The 24,314-nt window shown below is 58.0% G+C and overlaps 1 protein-coding gene across 1 annotated transcript in view; it reads right to left on the bottom strand.

The window, feature by feature from the left end:
- The window catches only part of PTPRN2 (protein tyrosine phosphatase receptor type N2), a 606,978-nt gene that overhangs the window by 224,158 nt on the left and 358,506 nt on the right, over positions 1-24,314 (bottom strand). Inside the window, exon 9 of the mRNA XM_059395999.1 lies at positions 5,828-5,892. Coding sequence (XP_059251982.1) covers positions 5,828-5,892 — 65 coding nt within the window. The remainder of the gene's footprint in view (positions 1-5,827; positions 5,893-24,314) is intronic.

Below are 24,314 nucleotides of genomic sequence, written 5' to 3'. Positions count from 1 at the left end.
CCAACCTGGCCTTGGCCACAGAACTCTTTCTTTGCACGAAATTGTGCCCAGGAGCCTGAGAAGTGACCTAAACACCGGAGGCACAGAGAGTGGGGTCACCTCGCCGCCCTCACTCAAGCAAGATGCTTACACCCCAGGTCCCTCGGAAGCCGCACACGAAAACAGCACCTGCGGGGCTGAGCTGGTTCAGTATCTGACTCTTGATTTCAGCTCAGGCTGTGTTCTCGGGGTCCTGAGATGGAGCCCCGTGTCAGGCTCTGCGCTCCGACCGGCGTCTGCTCGAGAGCTCTCTCCCTCTGCTCCTCCCCACCCCACTCCGCTCCTTCTCTCTCTCTCAAAATAAAATGAAATAAAATAATTTAAAAGAGGAAAAGCATGTCTAACATCACACCGTGCTGAGGATGGGGCTCAAGGCCCCCCCCCCCCCCCATATGGTGTCGGGACACAAGTGTTTCCCGCTGAAGGAGGCAGAGAAGCGCAGGAAGTTCTCTCTGACGACCCGACCCCGCCCTCCCTGAGGCAGGTCACAAGACCCTCACGAGACAGGCCCCCTGGACGCAGGGAAGGGAGAGCCCGTAGCTCCGAGACGGAGTAAAGCGGAGCAGAGTCCCGCAGTCTGCCCACGGGCTGCCCTTACCGCGCGCTCCTGAAGCACCCGTGCTCCCCGTGACGGTGCAGTGCGCATCGAATCCAGCATAAAATACTGGGGTCTAACGGTTTCTTTGGGTTTTCATTTCCTTACGCTCCACGTCAGGTGCAACCTGTACATCTGTGTGCTGTTCTCCTGCTCGCATGTCTTTGTCAGTGTAACCGTCGGACCCCGCCACGGACCCTTGGGGAAAACGTCCCCTCCCTGCACTAGATGGAAAGATTTCTTTTTTTGGTATCTGGACGAACGGCCACCCCTCTTCTCTAGATGACAGGGGCTGGTGACCCCCCCAGGGCGGCCCCTCTGTGGCAGACCCTGGGCACTCAGTCCAAAGCAAGACCACGTTGCGGTGAAGCGTGGGCCTCCCACGTGCCCTCGCCTGGTTCCTGAGCCTCAGGAATGAGGCCGAGCCTCGCAGGCCACCTCTGCTCCCACTGAGATGCTGGGCGGGTTAACCCCCAGCTGCACGTCCGGCGCACATCGAGAGGTCACACAGTCCTTGTCACAGACGCACTTTGGGGAGCCGGACTCACGAGTCTGCCATCTGGTGACCATCACCCGCATCGCCTACCTTCTAAGTACCTGAGTTTGTCTTGTTATAATTTTTTGGAAAAAATACGACTTTATTAATTTGAAGAAAGTGCGAACAATTTCAAGATGTCACAAATCAGATCCTGAAATAGGTCAAAACGCCCCAAGTCTCTTAGGAATGTGTGCGCCTACTTTAAGCTGTTCATTTCCTTTACGTCTTGTTTTGAGATGTTTCCATGCGGCTTAAAGGGTTTTAGCTCCGCCGTCTGTCGCCCATGCACGCGTCCCCAGTGCCTGGGAGAGAGATGGCCGAGCTTCTAGCAACCAGCCTCCGCCGCGTACCAGGGTCGGGAAGCCGCGATGGGGCTCACAGTGAACGCTGTGAGACGGGAACCATCAGATCAGGCCGAACCCCGCACGAGGGGTGAACGTCAGAGAAACAGACGCCGTCAGCTTTTAGAAAGTACCTGCACTTGCCCCTTTGTTCCCATTTTCACTTCCCGAGACCAGCCCCCGATCGACTAGCACCGCGCCTCCATCAGGGGCAGCTTCTGGACGCAGATGGGTTTGGGAGAAGTCTGGGGGGACATGGGGGTCCCGGGCTAGAGAACCCACCGGATGGACCTCAGCCAACTTCAACGTGAGGGAGCACCACCGTGTGGGTCTCTAGGCCCCCGGAGCACCAAGGAAACCCCAGGACTGCTGACAAGACAGAGGGGCGCCCGGGGTGCAGTGGGTGGGCCCCCATGGCCAGGTTCCCATTGGGGACCCAAGGGCAACACCTCAGGTGGGCAGAGAAAAGGAGGCAGCGCTGTGGCGGAGGGCTCGCAGGCCCAGCCCCCGAACCCGTGACCCCCCTCCCCACCCCCTGGGTCACCAGAGCTCCCCCGTCGGGGCAGATCCCCACTCATGAGTGAGAAGGACGGACATCCAGAACAATCGGAGGGCGATCCCTTCACAAACGGCCCAAGTGCGAGTCAAATTCCTGTGTGTTGGCCCAATCCAGCATGTAGATGGCGTGGCGCCGAAAGGGACACGGTTTCTGTCAGTAAGACGGGGAGCCGGGGGCAGCGACCGGCCGGCAGGGAAGTCAGGCGTCCTGCTCACTTTGCACAGACCTCCCAGTGCACAGACGTGGGCGAGCAGGGCGGTGAACGCATCGCTCTGGAGATCTAAATTCGGGGTCACCATCCTATGAAGAAGGACAAAGCCAGGGTCTGGATGATCCCTCGCGAGGCAGTACAGGGTGAATGAGAAGACTGTGCCCGGGGGGGCAGCTGGAGACCCGGGGTCACAGGAGGGCCCTCCGTGCCACCAGGATTCCACAAACCAGGCTGGGCCAGCCAGAGGACAAGGAGCCTCAGTGCAGAAACGGGCTCTGGCTGCAGCAGCCACGGGTCAGATGGCACCGGCGCAGAACCTCTGCGTCCTGATGGGGTTGACGGGAGCGCGGTGAGGTGCCAGGGCGGGAAACGCGCATGGAGGTTGGTGGGTTTGGCGGCAAAGGGCTCTGGGGTCAGAGGTCCTATCTGGTGTCGGCAACCCGGGAAACACGCAGTGTATTTGCTGGCAGTAACGAGCCAGAGGGCAAGGGCCAGGACGCAGCGAGGGCTGGACGGCGCCCTCCACGCCGGGAAGTCCCACCAGCTCCCTCCGGCTGCGGTTCAGGCGCAGGAGGGCGCAGGGCTCTGCCCCGGGCCGTGCGCGTCAGGACCACAGGGCGGTGGGTGGAAGTTGAGAGGATTATTTGGAAGGATGTGTCCTGGGCGGGTCCAGGCACGCGAGCGTCCTTGGACGTGACCGTCTGGAGGTGCCGTGTGCTCGTCTGTGGTCTGCGGTGGTGAGTTTGCGGTCCGTCAGCAAGCAGGGGCAGGAAAGCCCGGGAGACACGCCTGCGACCCAGAACCGGGGTGGGGGGTGCGCGCGGAAGCAGACAGACATTTGCACTAAAGCATGAGGTTCCTGACAACACGCACGTGCCCCCGTGTGTAGACGGACGGGACGGCGGAATGAACGGAAGAGGCGGTGGTTCTGCTAGAGGCTCACAGAGGCGGGGGTGAGCACACGGTAGCTCAAGAGAGATGCGGACCTCAAGGTGGGCGAGCTCAAAAGCCCCAGAGCAGGGAGGGCAGGGGGCTGGGACAGAGAGGGGACGAGGGGACGGGGGCGTGAGGCGCTCCAGACCCAGGAGAGAAGTCGTCACGCGGGACGGAGCTGGTTTGCTCCCCTCAGACAAAGCCCAGCGGAGGTGACGGCAGGCTTTGTCTTCAGAGGGGACGGTGAGCCTCGCCTCTCAGGGGACCCCGGCTTCCAAGGAAAGGGGAGTTCCACGAAGCAGGTTTGCCTGTCCCGGGCCCAGCTATGAGTGGTCCTTCCACAGAGCCTGGTGCACAGGAGGGGCCAGTGCGGATCTGCAGGATGACGCGTGGTGCGGTGAACGGAGCGGGGCGGGAGCCGCTCGCTGTAGCACATGGACCCCGGACACGGCACAGCACCACAGCACCACACAACACCACACCACACAGCACCACACCACACAACACCACACCACACAGCGCCAAGACCAAAGGGAAGGACGGGTCATCTCCAGATTCCAAAACCAACAGAGACATGAGGACGTGACGTGAGGGAGCTGCTGCGGCTGCTCTCAGAGTCCGCGTCCTCACACAGCCCGGGTGTGGGGCAGGCGCGGCGTGGCTCCTGTGTCCACACGAGGGCCACGTGCACCGCTGGTGGGGGGCGCAGAACTCGGGATAGCGGCTCGTCGGGGAGCGGACATCCGGACGGCGCCCCAGACGGCTGTGAGGGCCACCAGTGGGCCCACGTCCCTCCACCTTCCAGGCGACCCAGCGAGGTGGAGACTGTGGGCACCTGGTCTGGCAACAGAGGGGAGACCTCGGAAGGAGACCTACAGGGAGGGGAGGACATCTCCTGCCGGGGCTGAAGCAGTACCACGAGGACGGACAGGAGGACACACGGGAAGACCAGGCCCTCGGTGCCCTCACAGACAGGCAAGTCACGGAGGCGGAGCCACCAGACGGGCGGGCAGCCCAGGGGAGGTGGTGACCAACAACCGACGGAGTGGGGTTTGGCCAAGAGCCTGGGGGAGGGGGAGGGGGTGAGGACCCTCGGAGCCAGAGCAGCCCCTCCTCCACAGCTACAGCGCTGGCTTCACTGACGACCGTGTTTGCTCTCACGCTGTCCAGCAGCCCGCCGGTAGGCTCAGTCCATGCCTGTCCCCTCTCTCCAGAAACTGCTGGAGGCCGTGCTTCCCTCAGGAAGAGGCGCTCTGGGATCTCCGTGGGCCGACCCCACAGCAGAGCCTCCCTGGCCCGCACGGCCATCCCCCCTCCCCCGGGCAGCACAACCAGCCTCCACGAAGCCCACAGACCCTCGTGAGGAGAGGACTCATAGCCCCGGAGCTTTCTTGGCCACAGTGCAGACGCTCTCCCCGGTCACCTCCTGGGGAAGGCTGTGGTGGGAAAGGAATGGGGGCTTCACGCCTTCACTGTCCCTGAGACAGGCAGCACATCCAGAACCTTCCGTCACGATCCCAACCCTCTATCCCTTCCTGCCACCGGCCACTGTTCCCTCCCCAGGCTTCGGCGGCCTCTGGCCACCCCCGCTCACTCCCTGCCGAGACCACTGCCGTCCGTGGCAGGGCCGAGAGGGGGACGTCCTCACCGGACGCACGGTCGGTCTGTGCTCCTGGCCACGGCCTGCAGGCAGGGAGAGGGTCTCGGTCCCGGCGAGCCTTTGCGGCAGGTTTCGTCCAGTGCCCCCTGCCCTCTGCCTACCGGTCCCTGGAACACGAGAGCACGACGTGGGCCGCTTCCCCTCGAGGCTGCTCCTGCCCGCCGGCCGCGCGAGCAGCGAAGGAGCCCGTGTGCGGGAACAGGCAGTCATGAGAGCGCCGAGCCCTAACCACTAGACCGGCAGGGAGGCCGGACACGCAGTTAGACACGCTCTTCCTTCATGACCCAGACCGCCCGGCCGCCGGGGGTGTCCCCGAGACAGCGGCTTGGCCCTGAGGGGCTCTGCAGGGGGCGTCCCTCTGGGGGTGAGAAGGACTCACGAGAAAGCTGTCCCGCACCAGCTAATCATCCAGAACGGCGAGGGCCGTGACACTGAAACTCGACCACGGCGCGGGGTGTCGGGGTCTGCGTGGCCTCAAGTGGCCACGTACCCCCGCCATGCGGAGTCACGTGCACTGCTCTGCCTGCGGTTCGCAAAACTGCCCCAAGACGGGCCACGCAGGCACCGGGGGCGACCACCAGCTTTAGTGGCACATGGAGGGCCTGGTCACATGCCTCTCTCGACACCGACACGCCACGGGCGGGCACCACCGCCGCCTCACGAGATCGCGGCACAGAGCGTCCCCACATGCTTGGCGCGCCAACCCAAATGGCATCCTGAGACGCCCCAAGGACAGAGTGCTCCGGGGGAGCTCGTGTCACACACTCAGCAGTTATGTCACCTCTGGGGAGGGAAGCTCGTGTCCCGAACCAGGACGGCCGTTCTCAGCGACACGCTGGACTCCGACTGCAGAGGCAGTGCACACTGGCATCGCGTCCCGTGGCCCGTCCGCGGGCCTGCCCTGCCCCCGCCAGCCACGCACGCCTCAGAGGCAGCCGCCCGGGTACTCACCGACCCGCTCCCGGCCCGCACGATCTTCAGTCCAGATGCTCGTTCCAGCTCGTCCTTGCCGTCAGCTGTGGGGAAGAGAAGCACAGGGTCAGCGCGCCCTTCTCCAGACTCCCTTGGCCTCCTCCACCGAGAGACGCCCCATCGAGTCGAGTCAGCGCGCGGCCGGCCTGGTTCCGCGCCGGGCCGTGAGCAGCCTGTGGCTGGGCCCCGAGTGCCAGCCCGCGCTGTCCACCAGGGGCGCCGCACGGGCCCGGCCTTCCCGCGGCCTTCGGCTTCCTCTATGACAGTCACGCCGGGAGCCCGACACAACTGTCACGAAAACCACACAAGACGTCTCCGCAGACGTAGGGTCATTTTGAACGTGCTCCTCGCTGGGAAACACGTTCCACTAACTGGCGTCCCGAGCTCACGAGGGGGACCGTGGAGGGCGCGACTGGCCGTTTGCACAGCCCCCAGCTGGGCTGGCGGCTGTCCCCGTCCTGCCCTCCCTGTTCCTGACCTACGATGACACAGACGGGCGGAGGACGAGCCGCCCCGCCACATAAGGAGACACGAGCTCTGGAAACAATCAGCGGATGGAAGTGAACACTCCGGAGTTCCGACGCCGGCACCGCAAGCCCCCGGCCCCAACCTTTTCAGGAAGACCTTGCGTCACAAAGCAACTGGTCTGGGCTTACAAATCTATAGAAATGGTCTTTTGGTCAGAGCCCATGTCATTTTGGAAATGAAAAACCGGGAGAAACAGACTTGACCGCAGAGCCGGAGCGTGGAGAGTGCCCGGCCACCGCGGCTAACGCCAACGAGAACAAGAGATCGATCACTTCCCCTTGTCGCGTCCGCCCCGTTAACCTGGTGACGGGGCTCTCTCGGGTGCAGGGGTGGGGTGAGATGCTGTTACGCCCGCCTGCCCCTCCTGGGGGCCGTCCGTCGTCCCGTCGGAAGTTTCCCCTAAGACAAACGCACGTTCCTTTTACAGGCAGGTGGTTATCCCCACACTGGGAGGCGGAGGCCCGCAGAGCCCCATCTGGTTCTGAGTCTGACGGGGCCGTGCGGGAGCAGGGGGAGGGCAGTGCGAGGCGGTGGCCCAAACAGAAACACCGACTGGAGGAGGACAGTCTTCAAGGGACAGAATACAACATGATCGATTCCAATGTCCTTCTGCAAACAGAGGAAACATCTTCCCGAATGGCGAGCTACTTTTGGGGGCGTAATAGCGAACTCTCGGATGGGCTGAGGGACAGGAAGCACACGAAGGCAGAATTTAGAAGGTTCTCCGTTTACTGCCCCCGAGCGAGGACAGACACTCCAGACAGCCCCGCCACGCGGCGCAGGCAGCGCAGTCCCAGAGTCTGCAAACCTCCCGTGGGGGCGGGGGGTGGGCAGCCCGGGCTCTCCTGCCGCCCAGCAGTGAGGAGGTTGCTGGGACCCTCCTTAAGGAAACCGTCCCGGTTTGTGCCAGCAGAGCGTCCTGCACGAGGCAGATGGCCAGGGATGGACCCGTGGGCCCGTGTCCCCCGCACGAGCCAGAGGCCGAATGCTGGCGTTTGCCCAAACGCCTGCTCACTCCCCGGTGTGCAGGGGAAGGCTGGACCCTCCCACAGAGCAGACAAGCTCTCCCTTGTGTCTCCGGGGGACACAAGCAGCTGAGCTGACCCGTCCTACAGGCCCAGGTGCCTCGGAGCCCCAGGCCCTCGGGCAGGCCCTTTCCCCGCGCCGGAAACACCCTGCCGACCCAGCTCGCGGAAAGCCGTGTTGGCGTCGAGGCACGGAGCCCTTCCCGGGGCCGCCCGCCGGCGTCCTGCTCGTCTTCCGGCAGCGCTGTGTGGGCTCACCACCCGCCCAGGAACCATCACGCTGTGTGGACTGACACGGCTTCCGCTGGTTTCGGGGCAAACACGAGCGAGGTGTTGGTGACCAGGTCAGGGTCTGGCTCCCGCGTCGGTGCCACCGTGTCCACAAACCCGGACTGAGCCTCATTTGCTCTGCGAGCCACGCGACGCCCGTCCGCTCCGCACGACGTCCGCCCTCTGCCGCTTCCCTCGGGTCCTCCGCGCTGCCCACGGTGCCTCCCAGTGTGACTCGACGTCCCTCAGCGGCAGGGAAAACCGCTGCTTCCTGGTCTCTCGACCTTCCAATCAGAAAACGCACAGGTGGACCCGGAAGTCCGCATTTCCTAAGAACCTGCTCCCGCCCCCTCCCCAGCTCGTTCTCAGGATCAGCCAGATTGAAGGTCGTTGAGGAGAGGGTTCGCGTCCGTCTGTCCGTCCTCCCCGGGCTCTCCACGTGCGGCGGGGCGGCATGCCAGGTACGTGATGGCCGGCGAGCGGGGCAGCCCTGGTGAGCGGACACACTGTTGGGGACCTCCCACGAGGCAGGATGCGGCCCCGCGTGCCCCAGGTCCACCGAGAGGGGCTCTGGATGTGCCCGCGATGCTCCTGGTGTGGCCCAGCGGGATCATGGCGACAGGGGGACCCTGGGAACGTCTGGGAGGTCCCTGAGCGTGCCGCACCGGCCGTGTACTCGTGACGGACCAGAGAGGCAAGTGTCCCGCCGCTGTCCCCTCAGGACGTCATGTCTGTCCGGTGTTAATTCACTCGCGACGTCCGGCCGTCCCTCCGCTCCCTGGCTCCTTCAGCCAGAGGCAGGCTGTCGGCCGCCCTGGACGCAGGCCTCCGACCGTCTTCCTCGCACATGGCTGTGCACACACACAGCGAGGACGGACGGAGGCACAGCCCCGTGGCTGGACCCATGCTGCAAAGTGGTATCGACCCTCGCGACCTGCTCCCCCCGCCCTCGTTCAAGAAGACGGGCTCCGCCCCCACATTTCCTCGTTTTCCGTGAGAGCGGCCGGCGTCTTGCTGACGCCACCCCTGCTCCAGGGTCCCCCTCAATGCCACCGTGGGCCACGGTGCTTCAGAGCGAGCCTGGAGCCGTGTGTCCTGCCCGTGAGAACTCGCCGGAGACCTGCGGCAGTGCTGCGTCCCAGAAACCCTACCTGCAGCTCTTCGAGGAGCCTCATGGGGGGCTTCCTGCCCTGTCCGCAGCCCCTGTGGCAGCTGAGGGCCGCGGCGCCTGTGGCCTGTGCTCTTCTGTCCTTTCTCAGGCTTGGGGTCACATCCTCTCTGTTTTGTTGTCGTTACTGGTGGAGACGATGGAGAACCCGAGCCCCGCGTCGCCCACATGAGTCCGCCGACGGCCCTTCCGTGCTTTGTTTTGCTCACGCGGGCCCGGCGTGAGGGCAGAGCCAGTCTTCGGGACCCTGGCCCCTCCTGCACGCCACCCTGGGGCGCGCGCGTGCTCCCAGGATCTGCTCCAGGGGCCCGGACACTTCCTTTCTGAATCCCCTCCTCGGGGCAAATGGCACCAGGAAGATCCCCGGCCTCGCCCGGCCCCCCATATGGCTGCCCCCAGGCCCGCGGGCCGTCTGTCCGGCCGCCACACCGTTCACGCCACACCGCTGTCTGCGTGGAGGCCACCTCCTGGGAATGCTGCGCTGACGCTGCCATGTTTTCCAGGCTTTGGGTAAAAGACATTTTAAAGAAAAAGAAAAGCTTTTCTCCTGCCGGGCTCTCTGTTGAATGTCGGCTGTGGGCTATTTCGACGGCCCAGTGCGGACGTGGAGCTGGCGGGGCTGGGAGGCAGAGACCCTGGGAGAAGCCGCTTTAATAACACCGAGAACGGTGTATAAAGCCCATTTTTATCTTCATTGGAGACAAAAAGGGTTTCCAAACACAAAAAAGAAGTCCTTTAAAATTAAATTCACTAGATGCAGATATGCAAATGACCTGGAGAAGCAGAACCCTACGATGTTCTCAAAATTCTACAATAGCCTATTTAATTAGTGTTTTCATTTATCAGAATAATTCCTGGCACTGGACAATTTATGCAGGATTCCCTGTAATTAAGCACGAGGCTTCCGTGGGGTGAATCTGCCTCTCCCTCTGGCCCTGTCACTTTAACTGGAAGGGTGTGCACAATCCCTTCTGTGATCTCAGTGGGGGCCTGACAGCGAGTGGCCGAGCTCCAGCAGGAACACAGGGAGGGAACGCGGAGGGGGCAGGTGACGCGGGTGGGGACACCGCCCCCCGTTTGGGAAGCCCCGCGCCCTGTGGGAGGAGCCCGGCTGCTGGCAGAGCTGGAACCACTATTCCTGAGGCTCAGATCTGCACCTTACCCACACTCTGCTGCACGGTTACACCCAGGGGGGCATCCGTGAGAGGGAGAGAAGCCTCCAGGTCATTCGGGGACCTCAGAGTGGGCCTGCTGGGCCCCTTCACCTGGGGTCAGCCCCCCAAAGCAGCACAGCTATGCAGTCGCTGTGCACTTTGCTTTGGGGTGACTCTCTACTTGGAACCTGCCCGGCTGGAGCCCATGCCAGGGAGAGAGGGGAGCGGGTCTGTCCGTGCAGCAGGTGCCATGGCCCCTGGTCCTGCTGCCCTGTCCATGCCCTCCTTTCCTTGGTGGGGGCAGAGAAGTGTTACGGGGTCAGGAGCCCCTGAGCCCCCCAATCCCGCCCTAGAAATAACACTGCGCCCAGACTGCTGAGGGCAGGGCTTCCTCTCTGGCAGGAATTAGAAAGAAATGGGAACTGTCCCTGCTTGTTCACACTTTCCTCACACAGGCCTTTTCTAAGAAGCAGCCAGAGGCCGGGGCAGCAGCCGTGGGCCTAACCCCTCTCCTGCTGCAGGGTGCCACCGAGTGCCCATTTCCATAAGCCACTCTCCACACGGTAACAGGTATTTGGGGAGACAGGAGGCCTCTGCTCACGGGTTTGGGAAACACAGAGCTAAACACACATACACACACCTGCGGGCCTTCTCAGAGCCTTTAACATGCTGTGTGCCTGGTGGCGTCTGGCACTGGGGGTGTCGCCGACAGACTGGGGACAGCGCAGACCGTGGGGAGGGGCTGGTTGGTGAGGATACCCCTGCGGGGGCACTCACGTGTCCCCCTTACCCCTAGGAGCACAAGACTCTCAGAGCGACGGAGCTGCGGCCTCCCATGACGGGCCGGGAGCCCCGGCCAGAGGCTGACAGGTGGTCCGAGGAACCCCGTCAATATGGGGAGGAGGGCCATGGCCCCCACAGATAGCCACGTGCAAGCCGGTCACCGTCACCGTGGTAGGGGGAAGGGGCCTGAGCGTACGGCCGGGGGCCATGGAGCCGGGGGAGGCCGTGGAAGGAGGAACAGGCACAGGCCCTGCAGGGCTCCGTGGGTGGACGCCAGGCCCTGGTCTTACAGCTGCAAACCTTCTCGTGGGTGTGAGGGGACCTTCCTCGAGAGCCCTTCCTGCTCACCAGGCTCTGCAAACAGGCCGTGTCCTGACACTGGGCCTTGAAGGGAGTCTTCGGGCTAATCACGTGTCCGTGGCTCATCGGGCGTCCTGCGTCGCTCCGACGGAGCAGCAGCGGGAGGCCGGGCCTCGCCCCCGCAAGAATGTCCTCGCGCGCTCAGATCCACTCCACACAGCAAGCCCCATCCTCGAGAAGGGGGTCCTTCTCCTGCACAAACGAGACGCCCTGGCTGGGGCACCGGGCTCGCTGCCGTGTCCACGGAACCTGCGCGAGTCGTGCCGCACGGCGTCTCCCGAAGCCAGAGGGAGTTAATCTTCACGACGACGACGACGACTGGATTACATTTTCAAAACACAGAATTACAAACTCCTCCTTCCGAATATTTCTGATTTGAAGCTTCGGTATCTATGACTACATTTGTCATCTACCTTTGATTGTCCATTTTGGGTGCTGCTAAAGAAAATTGCCCTTTTTGAAGATACATACATAATTTTAATGTTTGGTTTCTTATGTGCTTTGTATTTTTCATAAAAACACACTCTCATTTTATACTCTGTGTGCTTACACTTGGATCATTTCCGTCTAAACGCACAGACTTTATGAAATCTTATTAAACAATATAATTAGCAATTTTCTAAAAAAGGGGAAGCAAAGACATTTGTAAACAAATGTGCGATAATCAAGAATCACATGTTGTTATCACTCACCAAACTCTGCCAGTGCAACAAGAAACCCCAAACATGCATGACGGAATTCTGTGCAGCCGACTTGTATTACCTGGCTGGCTTTCAGAAGTACAAGTATAGCTCTATGCATATGTAAACAAACTTTTTTCATTATGAATATATGTATTCAAAGTACGAAGATCAGATTTTTTAATGGCTCGTTAACTTGAGGCAGATATTTAAATACTAGAACCCTGGCCTAGGGCCTCCGTGTGGCGGTCTGGGGCCCTCCAGCAACCGTCCCTCGACGGCCAGCACAGAAAACTCGCGGTGCCCAGAGGGGAGGCAGGCCATTCTGTCTCTCCTCTGCAAAGCCCTACCTCGGGGTCCCAACAACACAGGGTTCATGTGGCAGGTGCAAAGCTTTCCCAACCTGACCCCAGGCAACTGTGGCTCCTTCTGTCCTTGAACACCCTGGGGTACAAGCCTGCTTTAGGCCTTTGAAGAGCTGCTTGCTCCGGGGGCCCAGGCCCCGCAGGACTCACCATCCTCATGGGTGGGTTTTGGTCCGTCCAGTGAGAGCAGCGGCCTCGCCTGGACGGCCCACTTAGCCCTTCTTCCCGCCTTGCCCACTAGGATGTGAGCCGTGGCAGGATAGCCCCAGTGCCCAGGACAGCAGCGAGCACACAGGAGGACACCGGGGATGACTTGCCAACGGTCACGTGACTGCTGACCTGAATCAGCGAGGGCCGTCCCTGGTGGGGGTGGTGCTCCGTGACCGTGGCCGAACGTCACCGCTGTATTGTTGGCACTGGCCTCGCTAGTTTTGGAACCAAAGCGTCAGTCCAAGAAGGGCCCCGGGATGCCCTCCTGGAGATCTGACGGGCGGGACCTGCCGTCCCGTGCTGGCTCGGGCCCGAGTCCAGAGGTGGACGTCCCTGTGCGCCACTCGACCGCCACCCTCCCGTCTTCCTCGCGGCCACACAGAACTGGGCTGTTGGCGTCAGAGCAAATGAGCGCCTAACCGTCCAGCGCTCCTGGACGCTGGTGGGCGTGGACACTCGCTTTGACCCTCCCGACGGCCCGGCAGGTAGCACAGGAGTCTGGAATGGCCATAACGTGAAACACGGGAAGATGCTTGGATGCTACCTGTTTCGAATCAAGTCGTCTGAACGTAATGTGTTGCCACAATATTTGGATATTTATTTTTGCTAACCGTCAGGCAGAGCTAAAATGACCGTGGAACAGAACTACTGTCCTGGCAATTACCTACGACAGAGAAACCACTTAAGGCTTAATTCTAAGGGGAAAAACAGAAGGGGGGTGTGCACTGCCTGTCCTGTCCTTGGCTGGAAACGGGCCCTATCTCGGCCTCCCTGGTGTCCAGAGGCGCTGGGCAAAGGGAGCTGGGAGTCGCCTGTTCCAGGAAGAGGAAAGGGGCAGCCAGGGTCTGTGTCACTGTGCCCAAGGCCGATGCCCGACCCCCGACAGCCCAAGGCCAATACCCGACCCCCGACAGCCCAAGGCCGATGCCCGACCCCCGACAGCCCTGCCCCTGAGCCAACTCTTCCACTACGCCCCCTTCCGTGTGAACACGGCCCACCACAGACAGTGGGAGCGACGCAGCAATGCTCGTTTCCACACAAACAGCCCGAGCCTTGCTCAGACGTGTTTCCACAGAGAAAGGAGACGCACATTCGCTTGCGCATGCGCAGCGGACATCGTGTCGCTGAACACGCCACCGGACCAGGCCATGGATATCGCGGCCGCCCCTTGATGACCTCCTGATAGCTGGAAATGTTACTTGTTGATTTGTAATTCAAAAATATCAATGTTTTCTATTTATGTTTCATTAAATATTAGAGATCAATGAATGTTTATAAAACACACGTTGGTTCATAGGCACAATGACAGCCAAGGCCGTGACACCGACACCCTGGGGGAGAGCCAGAGCCTGGGAGCCCAGCGCAGCCTTCGTGCCCCAACCAGCTTGCCCATCAGACCTCCCTCCCTGGAATTCTGGGTTTGGAGCTTCCTTTTCTAGAGGCTTTTCCACACGTGTCTGTTGCTCACTTTTGCTGGGTTTGAATGCCACCGGGGGGGTAACAACACGTAGGTTCTCCCCGACCGGCTTTGGTTGCTAACTCGGTCCCGGGTCCCGGGAGGTTCCGTGTGGCAGTGTGGTCTGTGTGATCTCCGTGCTACGGGGCCGCACTACAAACGTCTGGAACATCTTCTATGTCCCCTGAAGCATCTGATCCAACGGACAACCCTGTGGTTCCTTCCTCATTTCACACCAGCTCCCACCTGGGGCCACCGGGAGCATTCTCGCCCACGTGTCCAGCACACGACAGACTTTTCTCGGTGGAGTGGCTGGAACGCAGACGTCCCACGGTGACGGCATCCATTCCCACTCCTTTGCTCAGGCTGTAATGGTCTGCGTGGCTCCAGACACCCTCCATGTGCCAGACTTACGCCAGCAGCCTGGGGGTCAGCGCCTGCCTCCCGGTGCTTTCCTTTGACCTCTGGTCAGTGTCTTCCCGGGTGTCACACACCATTCATGCTTCCTCCCACGTAAAATTCGTGTTTGTGCTTTTTGCCCATTTTTCTGTTGGATTAATTGACTTTTCCTTATTGCTTTGCAGGATTTCTTGAAATATCCCACATGCTAATACTTTGTCAATTGCGTGGGTTCTCACCAGTTTATCTCGGTTTGTGGTTTGGCTTTATAAATTTCCCAGTAGTTTCTTTGAAGGTTTTATTTATTTATTTGAGAGAGAGAGGGAGCATGAGCTGGGGAAGGGACAGAGGCAGAGGGAGAAGCAGGCTCCCTGCTTAGGGGCTCAACCCTAGGACCCTGGGATCCCAACTGGAGCCGAGGGCAGACGCCCAACGGACTGAGCCACCCGGGCACCCCATAAATATCCTAGTTCTGATACACTCTGATTTATCACTTTCTTTAAGGTGTGCACTGTGGGTACCTTATTCAAAAACTCCTCTGTCCCGAGATCGTAAAGTTGTCATTCTCCACGTTCTTCTAAAAGATCAACGTTTTGCTTTCCCACGTCCGTCCAGGAACGGACTTTGTGCGAGAGGAAAGGTTTTTCCCTGATTGAACACCCAGTCTTCCCAGGATAATTTGCTGAAAAGGTCACCCTTCCCTCTGATTTGCAAGGCCAACCCCATCAGATCCTCAGGAAGGTGGATACCCTCCGGGTCCTGTGTCCCTGTCCCCAGGCGCCCACTGCCCGCTGTCCCCCGGCCTCTGCAACCTCCCAGGGAGGCCGACCCTCACTCCTTCCGTGGGCGCCTGGCCACTCTCGCTCTGCACACCTCCTAGCAAGGACATTAGAATTAGCTCATCAAGTTGCCAAATCAATATAAAATTTTTTTTTTAAAAACCCAAATCTGCTGAGATTTTTGTGAAAATTTTGTTGAATCTGTGGGTTTGGGAGAGTCATCATCCTTCTCAGCCGGGACCCACGACCACAGCTGTCCACCTGCCCACATGTCCCACCCGTCCCCGAGCTGACCCGACCCAGGAGCCGTGACCATCTATCTGTCCACCTGCTGGGAGCCACCACAGCAAGGACGTTTCTGTCTCCATCTCTCTGCCATTCCAAAGTTGGGGTTTTCTTTTCCTTGTAATGCTCCATATAGACTGAAGGCACCGAACCCTTTCCAGCCCCAAATGTCCCCAGCAGAGCAGAGGGTCTGGAATACATTTTCTCCTTGGAAACTAGAAGGTCGATTTGTCCAACCCCACGCCTCGGGTCCCCAAGAAAGCTCCCTTAGCCCTTGTGTTCCAGCCGTAGCAGAATAAATAAGTGAGACTTTCCTCTGTCGGTCTCTTGCAAAGTCTCCCGGGAACAGGCAGGGCTTCTGTGAAAATGCAGCTTAGCCACATGGTAATAATAATGACAGGCTGGTAAAAGCTAATGTCAGCTTCAATTTCCAAGTCATTTTTCACATTATTTTAATTAGATATTGTTTCAATCTCACTTACATTAATTTAATATCTGATATCAACATTTCAGTTTTCAATTTGTTCAAATGACTTTTTCCAGTCTGCCTGTTGCCGTCAGTAATTTAAAATACAATGTTTATCTTCAGCAATGTTCAGTGCGTGGGTCCTGGTGAACTTCTATGTTCAATAAAAATGACGGGGATGGGAAGGACCATGGGAAGGACCACGGTGTTTGCAAACATGGAAATTTTTCTCCTTCTAATTTATCTCCAGACATTAAAGTAAGCAGGTGGAGCTGAGGCTAGGTGCTCATCGTCAGAAGATTTTCCGCCAATTTCACTGTGTAATTGGCTTTCCCAATGCAAATCTCAGTGAAATCTGATGAAGGTTTTATTATTATTATTATTATTATTATTAAAAGGTAGCAGGATAAATAGCCACATCCCCTCATTAACATGTTTTCTGACACTCTTCAGGCACAACGTCTGGAACCTGCCCCCCAAAGAGTCTTGTTTGCAAATGCGCTGTGGTAGTGTCAGGTTCTGAGTTTCATTAGACCTCTCCCCAGACCTGTGAGCACAGACTCTGGTAAAGACACCCTTTGATCATGGCACACACAAGGCTGACCTCGACCTCCACATTACAGAGAGTGGAGGAGGCAGATACCCTCAGGTGCCATCTAAGATGAGAGAATTCCTTTCCTCCTGAAGTTCACAGTTAGAACACACGGATCCAAACTACACTTGCAACGTCTGTAGGGCTTACAAGAGAAAGTACACGTTCCATGATCTACACGGCTGAAGACAGACACCACAAGAAACAGAAAGGACACACAGAATGTGCAGAGCAGGAAACAAGATGATGAATTAAAAACGTGTAGTTATGACAATAAATGTAAACAGGTTAAATTTTACTCCCAGGACAAAGTCTCTCACTTAAGTCAAAAGTATTATCTATAAGAAACACATCTAAAACAAATCAGGTCAGAGATATTATAGATTTAAGGAGTAGGGAAAATATGATAAACATAAGCAGAAATAAAAGAAGTGCCATGATGTTAACATTAAGACAATATAGTATTATAAAGTTATTTTTAAGTGAAATAAGTAAGGTAATTGGAAAATTAATGTTTAAAATAATCCAGAAGTAAGATACAGTGTGTGTGCCAAGAAATAAAACAAAATGCTGAAATTAGTAAAGAAGAACCAACGTGCCTCCCATGGTCTGAGAGACAGAAAACCCCATGGCAGTCAATGCGCAAGGCTGCCCTCATTCTGAGGACGGTGACCAGCACGTTCACTGCCTTACATGAAGTGCCCCAGAAGACACGTGCACGAGTGAGGAAGATTGAGCTTACTTCAGGGCAGAAGTACCTTCCCTGAAGTCACACAACTAATAAGTGGCAGACGGACTTGACCCTGGTCTCCCCAGCCCATGTGGGAGACACACGAACACAGCTCAGTTGCAACTGGTCAGACTCCATGGTGAAGAAACTAGAATGCAACAATCAGATGTTGGGCCTCAGAGGAGACCTTCGCGAGTTCCAAACGGTCAAACTTATGTAAGTGATCTAATAAAATTAAAAATTAGTAACTGCAGAAGATAAACATCCAATCAGTTGAATGAAAATACATTCTTCAATGACTCTTAGGTTAAAGAAAAAATCAAAACTATGATTTCAAAGTACTCGCAGATGATAATATGAAAGCTTCAATCTGAACTGTGGGAGGAAACCGAAGCTGGCAGCATGGTAGGTGTGGGTCGCAAAGCTCACGGTTACTGAAGAAACGAGGGGACAAAACTCGGAGTTCAAATTAAGGTGCCAGGACTCGAGGGAAGGAACAGAAATAGGAGTAAAAATATCATTAATAAACTATAAAAGACTAGGATTGGTGAATAAATCCAAGAATAGTATTTTAGACAAAAAACACATGAACTCTTACTAGAAGTCAAATACAGAGAAAAATATGACACCTCCAACCCTAAAGTGACCAAAAATTAATAATGAAAAAGAAAACACAACCAAAGGATGGTGAAAACTTTAGAGTTACAAGCTAATAATATTACTTATGTATAAATGTCCAGAACTCTTGAGGAATTCGACTATAAGCCAAGAAAACACAAATCACCAATCAGCGAAGACTGAAGAAAGAGTCTGAGTAGATAACTATGAAGAAAAAGGAAAAACAGTCAAGTCTCCTTCAGGAAAAGCAAGAGTCTGACCGTGACGGTGCCGAGTTCATCCAGAACTCGGAGGGGTCTGTGACCGCGTGGGCACATGCAGGCCCCTGGACGAGGGAACAAGCTACAGGGTGTGAAAGGTCCATGCCAGGAGCGCTCGTGACCATGGTGGACTGAGGGCGGTTCGGGATCCTGCCCATTTCCTCTGTCCTTTCAATATTCAGGAGCCAAAAGGTTTGGAACTTCCAAAGCCTCTCGAGCAAAATACCCATTTCATTGCGCCATCTAGTTTGAGTCAGAAGTTGAGTCAGTCACACGAATAGCTCAGACGGAGAGGCCGAGACGAGTCCTGGCGGGAGGACAATCTTCCAGAGGGCGGTCCTGCAGCGACTAGATGTCCTCACACAGAGAACAAAGCGGGACGCGGACTGCACAGTTTCCACAAGAACGCATCCATGGGTGAACCCACAAGTGGCATGCGATGCTCTGAGACTGGGTGGGGGGATGTTTGAAAGTGGGATCCGTAAAAGAAAATCTTGACAAGTGGGATTTTGCAGCAGTTAAGAACTGCTCTGTGCAGAAGACATGGTCAAGCAAACGAGCAGCGGGGGCGGGGGGGTGTTTGCAGAGGACACAGCAAGACAAAGGACTTGCATGTACACAAAACACAAATCATACAAAATGTGCAAGTAAAAATGGGCTCCTGATCTGAACAGATGCGTCACCAACGAAGGCACACAGCGGGCCCGCTCGGCGGCACGCATCATCAGCAAAACGCAAATGTAAGGAGACAGCACTACTGGCATGAGAAGAGCGGCGGTGGCTCTGAGCTGCCGTCCGTGCATCTTACTGTGGCAGCCTGCCCGCAGCCAGGGTCAGGGCGCTTCGGTAAGACCGAGTTCCTGCTCTGCTTTGCCTGGACCTTTTCCAAGTAAGCACTCGGAGCTGAGCCCACAGAGGAGTGACCCCCGCAGCCACCTTGCGGATGGGAAGTGCTCGCCAGCCTGCGCGCGGTCTCCTGGCACTGGCGAGCGGGGTGGTAGGCCGCCCGCCCTCCCACACCGCACCCCCGTCCTGGATCTGTGCATAGTAAGAGCTCTGCTGACTGAGCTCCCTTGGGGTGGGGGTACTGACATGGCATCTTCAATCAAAATGACCCCATGGGTTCATGTCCCAAAGTTGAGGCTCAGATGCTGAAGGAACCAGCTGCCTCCCCCATGCTGGCGGCCGGTGCCCTCCCGCAGCAGCTCAGAACCTGCCCATTCTTGGGTCAGTACGCCGGCTGCGGCCCCCCAGCACAAGCGCACGCCTGTCGGAATGGCCCAAACCCAGCGCAATTGCTGCTGAGGACATGGAGAAGCAGGGGCGGTCTCACGTCGCTGCTGGGGACGGAGCCAGACTGGAGCTCTGACAGACCCAGACACGCTTGTGTGCCGGTCCCAGCAGCCGCATCCTTGGTGTTTGCGCACAGGAGCTGAGAACAGACACGCTCACAGGTGCCTGCACGGGGTGCCCCGAGCAGCTGCGTTACTATTACCGCGTTACGTTCGTCACCGTCCGTCATCACTGCTTGACGGCACGTTCCGAGATTCGCTGTTTGCGTATAACACCCAGAGCTCCGTGCAGTCCGTGCCCTCCTGAGTACCCACCACCGGGCCGGCCCATCCCCCACCCCCTCCCTCTGAAACCCCCAGTTTGTTCCCCGGGTCCACAGTCTCTCATGGTTCATCCCCCCCTCTTCAGATTTCCTCCACCTCACGTTTCTGCTCCTTCTGACGTCGTCCGTGCTGTTCCTTACGATCCGCGAGTAGCTCAAACCACGTGATCACCGACTCTCTCCACTTGACTACATCACTCAGCATCGTCCCCTCCAGTCCCGTCCGTGTCCATGCGAACGGAGGGTGTCCGTCCTTGGTGACGGCCGCGCGCTGCTCCGTTGTGCATATGGTTTATTCGCAATTGTCAGAACTTGGAAGCAGCCGAGACTCCTTCAGGAGACGGAGGAGCAAACTGTGCTTCATCCGGACGATCGGACGTTATTCGGGGTGAAAAGAGAGCGAGTGCCGGAGCCGTCCAGAGACGGAGGAACCTTCCGGCACCTTCCTAAGTGAAGACATCATGCTGTGGGATTCCAGCTCATACCCTGGAAAGGGCTGGACTATGGAGACCGGAACAATCAGGGTCCCCCGAGGTCGGGGGAGGGCGGGGTGGACAGGAGAGCTTTGAGGACCTGCAGGGCAGACCACTGTAATGGTGGACGCAGGTCTCGAAGCAGCTCTTACAACCCACAGAACAACACAGAGACCGACCTTCACACTGACCACGGACTTTTGTCAGTAATTACGTGTCACCATTGGCTCACAAGTGCAACAAATGTCCCACAGCCACGAAACAACCACCCCTGGGGGCTGTGGGCCGGCGCGAGGACTCCCTACTTTCTACTTGATGTTTCTGCAAACCCAAAGCTACTCTAAAAATAAAGCCTACTTAAATAATAGGCAAACCTGTTCCTATTTAAAAAACAAAAATCAAGGGTTAAGATTCAGTTGTTCCTGTCTGAGGTTCAGAGGCCTCTGGGCAGATGCCCAGAGGCCCGGCGAGCTTCAGGGAAAGGGGACCCTACGGCACAAAGATTACTACTGCGGAGGAACGGTCAGTGGGAATTAGAAGAGCCATGATTGTTTCCCCACTCAGCCGACTGGTGTTCTGGGTTTTGGTTTTTAAAAACCAGGAGACCAGGCAGAGGAGGAGTGAGCCACCGAAGGGCACGGCTCGGCTACCCTCTCTGCTGCCCACGGGGCCCACACCTCAACCCCGAGGCGCAGCGAGGAGGAAAGCAGAGGTCTGCCTGCAGGCGCGCGCTCTGAGAGCCCAGTGGGGGGTTGGACCCTGACCCCGCGGCATGGGGCTACCCAGGAAGTACAGACGGGAACCCCACACGGAGGCCTGGGTCCCTGCCGAGCAGCGGTCTAGGCAAGACTGCCGAGGACAAAGCCGCAAGCGCGAGTTTGCTCTGACCACTGTCCAGCGTTCGCTCTCTCTGCCGGGGGAGCGGGAGCCGTGTTTGTGCCGAGATTACATTCTTCCCCTTCCATGCGAGGCGAGGCTCTCCGCGGCCTGTCAGGAGGGGCCGCGTCACGTCCTTGGCAGTGCGCTGAAGTCACACGAGTTGGGAAAACGTCTTCAGGGCGTCAGGACTGCTTCACTGAGTCACAGACTACACGGCTAAGCCACGTGGTGGTCCGCTTACAAAACTATTCACTGCTCCAGAGCAAAACGAACGTGTGCTTCCGAACGAAGGCAGCATCCCACACTTGCTCTGGGAGCAGCTGTCCCCGTGGCTGCCTCCCCCGGCATTTAACAAGCCCCCCCCCTTCCAATAAAGACCCCAGCGACTGTTTACTTAGGCGAACGCATTTATTAGTGACCAGGGTCTAATGTGAAATTTAGCCTAAACTGTGTGTGTGTTTCCATGCAGGTCTACAAATATACCATTCTGGGCTTTTCGTGTGACCCTAATGCTGTCAAGGGCCCAGGGGTAGAGCAGCTCCCCCGGGGACGGCGTCTCACGCAGAGGAGCCCCACCAGGTGAGTCCTGGGAATCCACTTGCAAGCCGGCGCAGGTGCAGCAGGAGGCGCGGGCCACTAGTTCCGCTGCTGCCCAGACCGGGTGTGTCTGGACAGGACAAGGCTGCATTTCAGGGACCCTCCGAACCTGGGGCTGGACCTCCCCGGGCCACAGGACATCCACGCAGAGCCAAGATCCTTCGCGACAGGTGGAGTGTGGGACACCTGAGCACACTTGATGGGAAAAAAGGCAGAGAACGTTATCCACATCCTCCTGCCTGCGCTAGCCGGTCCCAGACGGGCCAGAAACTGTCCTCTGAAGGTCCTGCACATTTTGGAGGCAAAGTCAACGGGCATCCGACTTCCAAGGCCTCACAGCCCATCCCTTCACCCAGCAGATAAGCAGCCAGGAACACGGAGCAAACGGGCCCGACGGACAGATCTGCTGGTCCACACCAACCACGAGAGGGGATCCCAAAGGCTACTGTGAACCTCCTGGAACCCACACATCCCAGGATATCTGCAGAGGCCCCAGGCTTGGGCCAGTAGCAGAGCTGGACCCCAGGCAGCTGCCTGCTTACGCCATGGAGGCTCCCAATCCGGAGCTCACAGAGAAGATGACGCCTGGGCCTATTCCGGGGACGCCAGGCAGGAGGCCATCTGTCCCAGCGGGCTCGAGCAGGAACTCGCCACTCCCCGGCTCACTGTCCAGCCCGCCCACTCTGCGTGATTAACATGTATCATTCCATTTTTAGGCGGCAAAGCCTTGCAGCCAGAGTCCCAAAAGGCAGATGCGAGAGTTAATGTAGAGCGAAGGCAGCTGTGGTGAGCCCCTTGCCTCAGTAGCTTAAATCTCCTCCAGAATCCAGAATCCTGCAGAGCCCGCATGCCCACATGTGCTGTGCCTACACTGTCGGAGCAGCCCACGACGGGTCCCGGCCAGCCGGGCTCCACGCTCTCCCGCGGCTGATCTGCCCCAGGTCCCTGTCGCTGGAGGCAAGCCCTGCCTGGCTGGGGGAGGTGAGCAGAAACCAGGAGGTGCCTTGTGGTTGGGAGAGGGGTGTCTCTCCAACTGCCAAGGACACAGGAATGGCCTGGGACCTTGTGAAAACGCAGATTCTGACCCCGGGGGCTGGGGCGCTGAGGTCCTGTGTTTCTGGCACCTTCCCTGGGAGAAGCCAGCGCTGCTGGCCAGCACCAGAGAGCTGTCAGAGAGAAGCCGGCCACTGCTGGCACGGCCTGGAACAGCTGGGAAAACGGGACGATGCTGAGGAAAGGGAACGGGGAGGAGCAGGCAGGCGCTGGCAGCGTTCTGCACCAGGGGTGTCCACAGAGCTCTTTCTCGGCTTGGTTCCTCAGCCTCTTCTCCCAGAGCGAGAGTCCCACTTTCCTGCAAACTGTTTTAGGGTTTTGTCCTGATCTCCGGGACGCGCACTGGCCCTGGGCGCCCTGGTACGGACGGCTTCGAGCTCGCGAGGATGTGCTGGCACTGATGAACGGGTCTGATTTACATCATCTGTGCGTCTGTGTACTTACAGGGACTTACGGTCCCTCTGTCCACCGACTCTCTGCTACCGCAGCCCCAGCTGAGGAGGAGAAACCCACCTTGATCGATCACGTGTGCCAGGGACCTCGGAAGAGCATGAAAACACGGAAACCATGGGAGACAGTGATGCCTCGATACAAACACTGAAAGCAGGAAGGGGTTTGAGAAATCACCCGATTTGATCCCCCTTCCCCTATTACGGGCCTGGCTCCGGTCACGGGGTCTCTTGAGGAGCTGCCTTGGGGCAGGTCTGCTGGGGTCATGTGCCCTCAACACCACTGAACACCCGCACCTGACTTCAAGGGCTCTTCTCCCGCTTCTCACCCCTGGAAAGGATGTTCTCTGCCGGCGGCCCTGGAGCTCGTGCGTCCTGTCTGCCGGTGGGTGAGGGACAGCCGTCTCCACTTGTGTCTGGAACTCTGGTTCTGGGAGTCCCACCACCACAGTGCTTCTCAAGCGGAGCCCCAGAGGCAGAACACAAGCGGCACCGACCGTCTGAGAGCAGAGGCCTGGCTGCACGGCCTGGGCGAGCGTGGTGGGCGGGAAGCAGCAGCCTGACTCGGATGGTCTCAGACTGCTCTCTTGGTGGTCGTCTGGCTCGGGGTTCGCGGGGCTTCCTCTTCCCCGCCGGGGGCGGGCTGCCTATAGGTTCCTCTCTCTCTGGTCCCCGAGATCCTGTGACGTGCACGTGAGTCCATTCAACTCTCGTTGGCTCACTTAGGCTCTCTTCATTTCCTGATAATTTTCTTGGATCCTCAGGCTGGACAGTGTCAGTCTGACGTCCAGTTTGCTAATCCTTTCCTTGGCCGTCAAGTCCAAGCCATGAACTTTCCACCTGACACGTGCGTTTCTTTCCTGAGCCCTCCCTGTGGTCTTCTGTGTGTCTGGTTTTCTGCTCAGGTCCCCGTGTGCCCAATCACGTGGTCACATTTTCCTCCGACGTTCTCAGGCGTACTCACAGCAGTCGTGTTAAAGTCCAGGGTCTGTGTCTAACGGCCACTTCCTTTTCTTTCTCTTTTTTTTCAATCCGGATCACATTTTCCCGCTCCTTCACACATTTCGGGTTTTTCTGTTCATTTGTTTTTTGCAGGGTGGACACTTTGATTGGAACATCATAGGAATGTAGTTACGTCTTACTAATTACTTTCTAAATCAGGATCAACTGGGGGCTATTAGGGTCTATATCCATTAGTACCGGGACGCACCGTTAGAGTTGCTCAGTTACCCTTACAATGTGCGCTGACACGGCCGTAACGTGGGTTTATAA

Source organism: Mustela nigripes, chromosome 4 (genome assembly GCF_022355385.1).
Source record: "Mustela nigripes isolate SB6536 chromosome 4, MUSNIG.SB6536, whole genome shotgun sequence".
Taxonomy (NCBI): domain Eukaryota; kingdom Metazoa; phylum Chordata; class Mammalia; order Carnivora; family Mustelidae; genus Mustela; species Mustela nigripes.
Note: the sequence above shows the minus strand (reverse complement) of the source record. Positions and strands in the feature narration are given on the sequence as shown.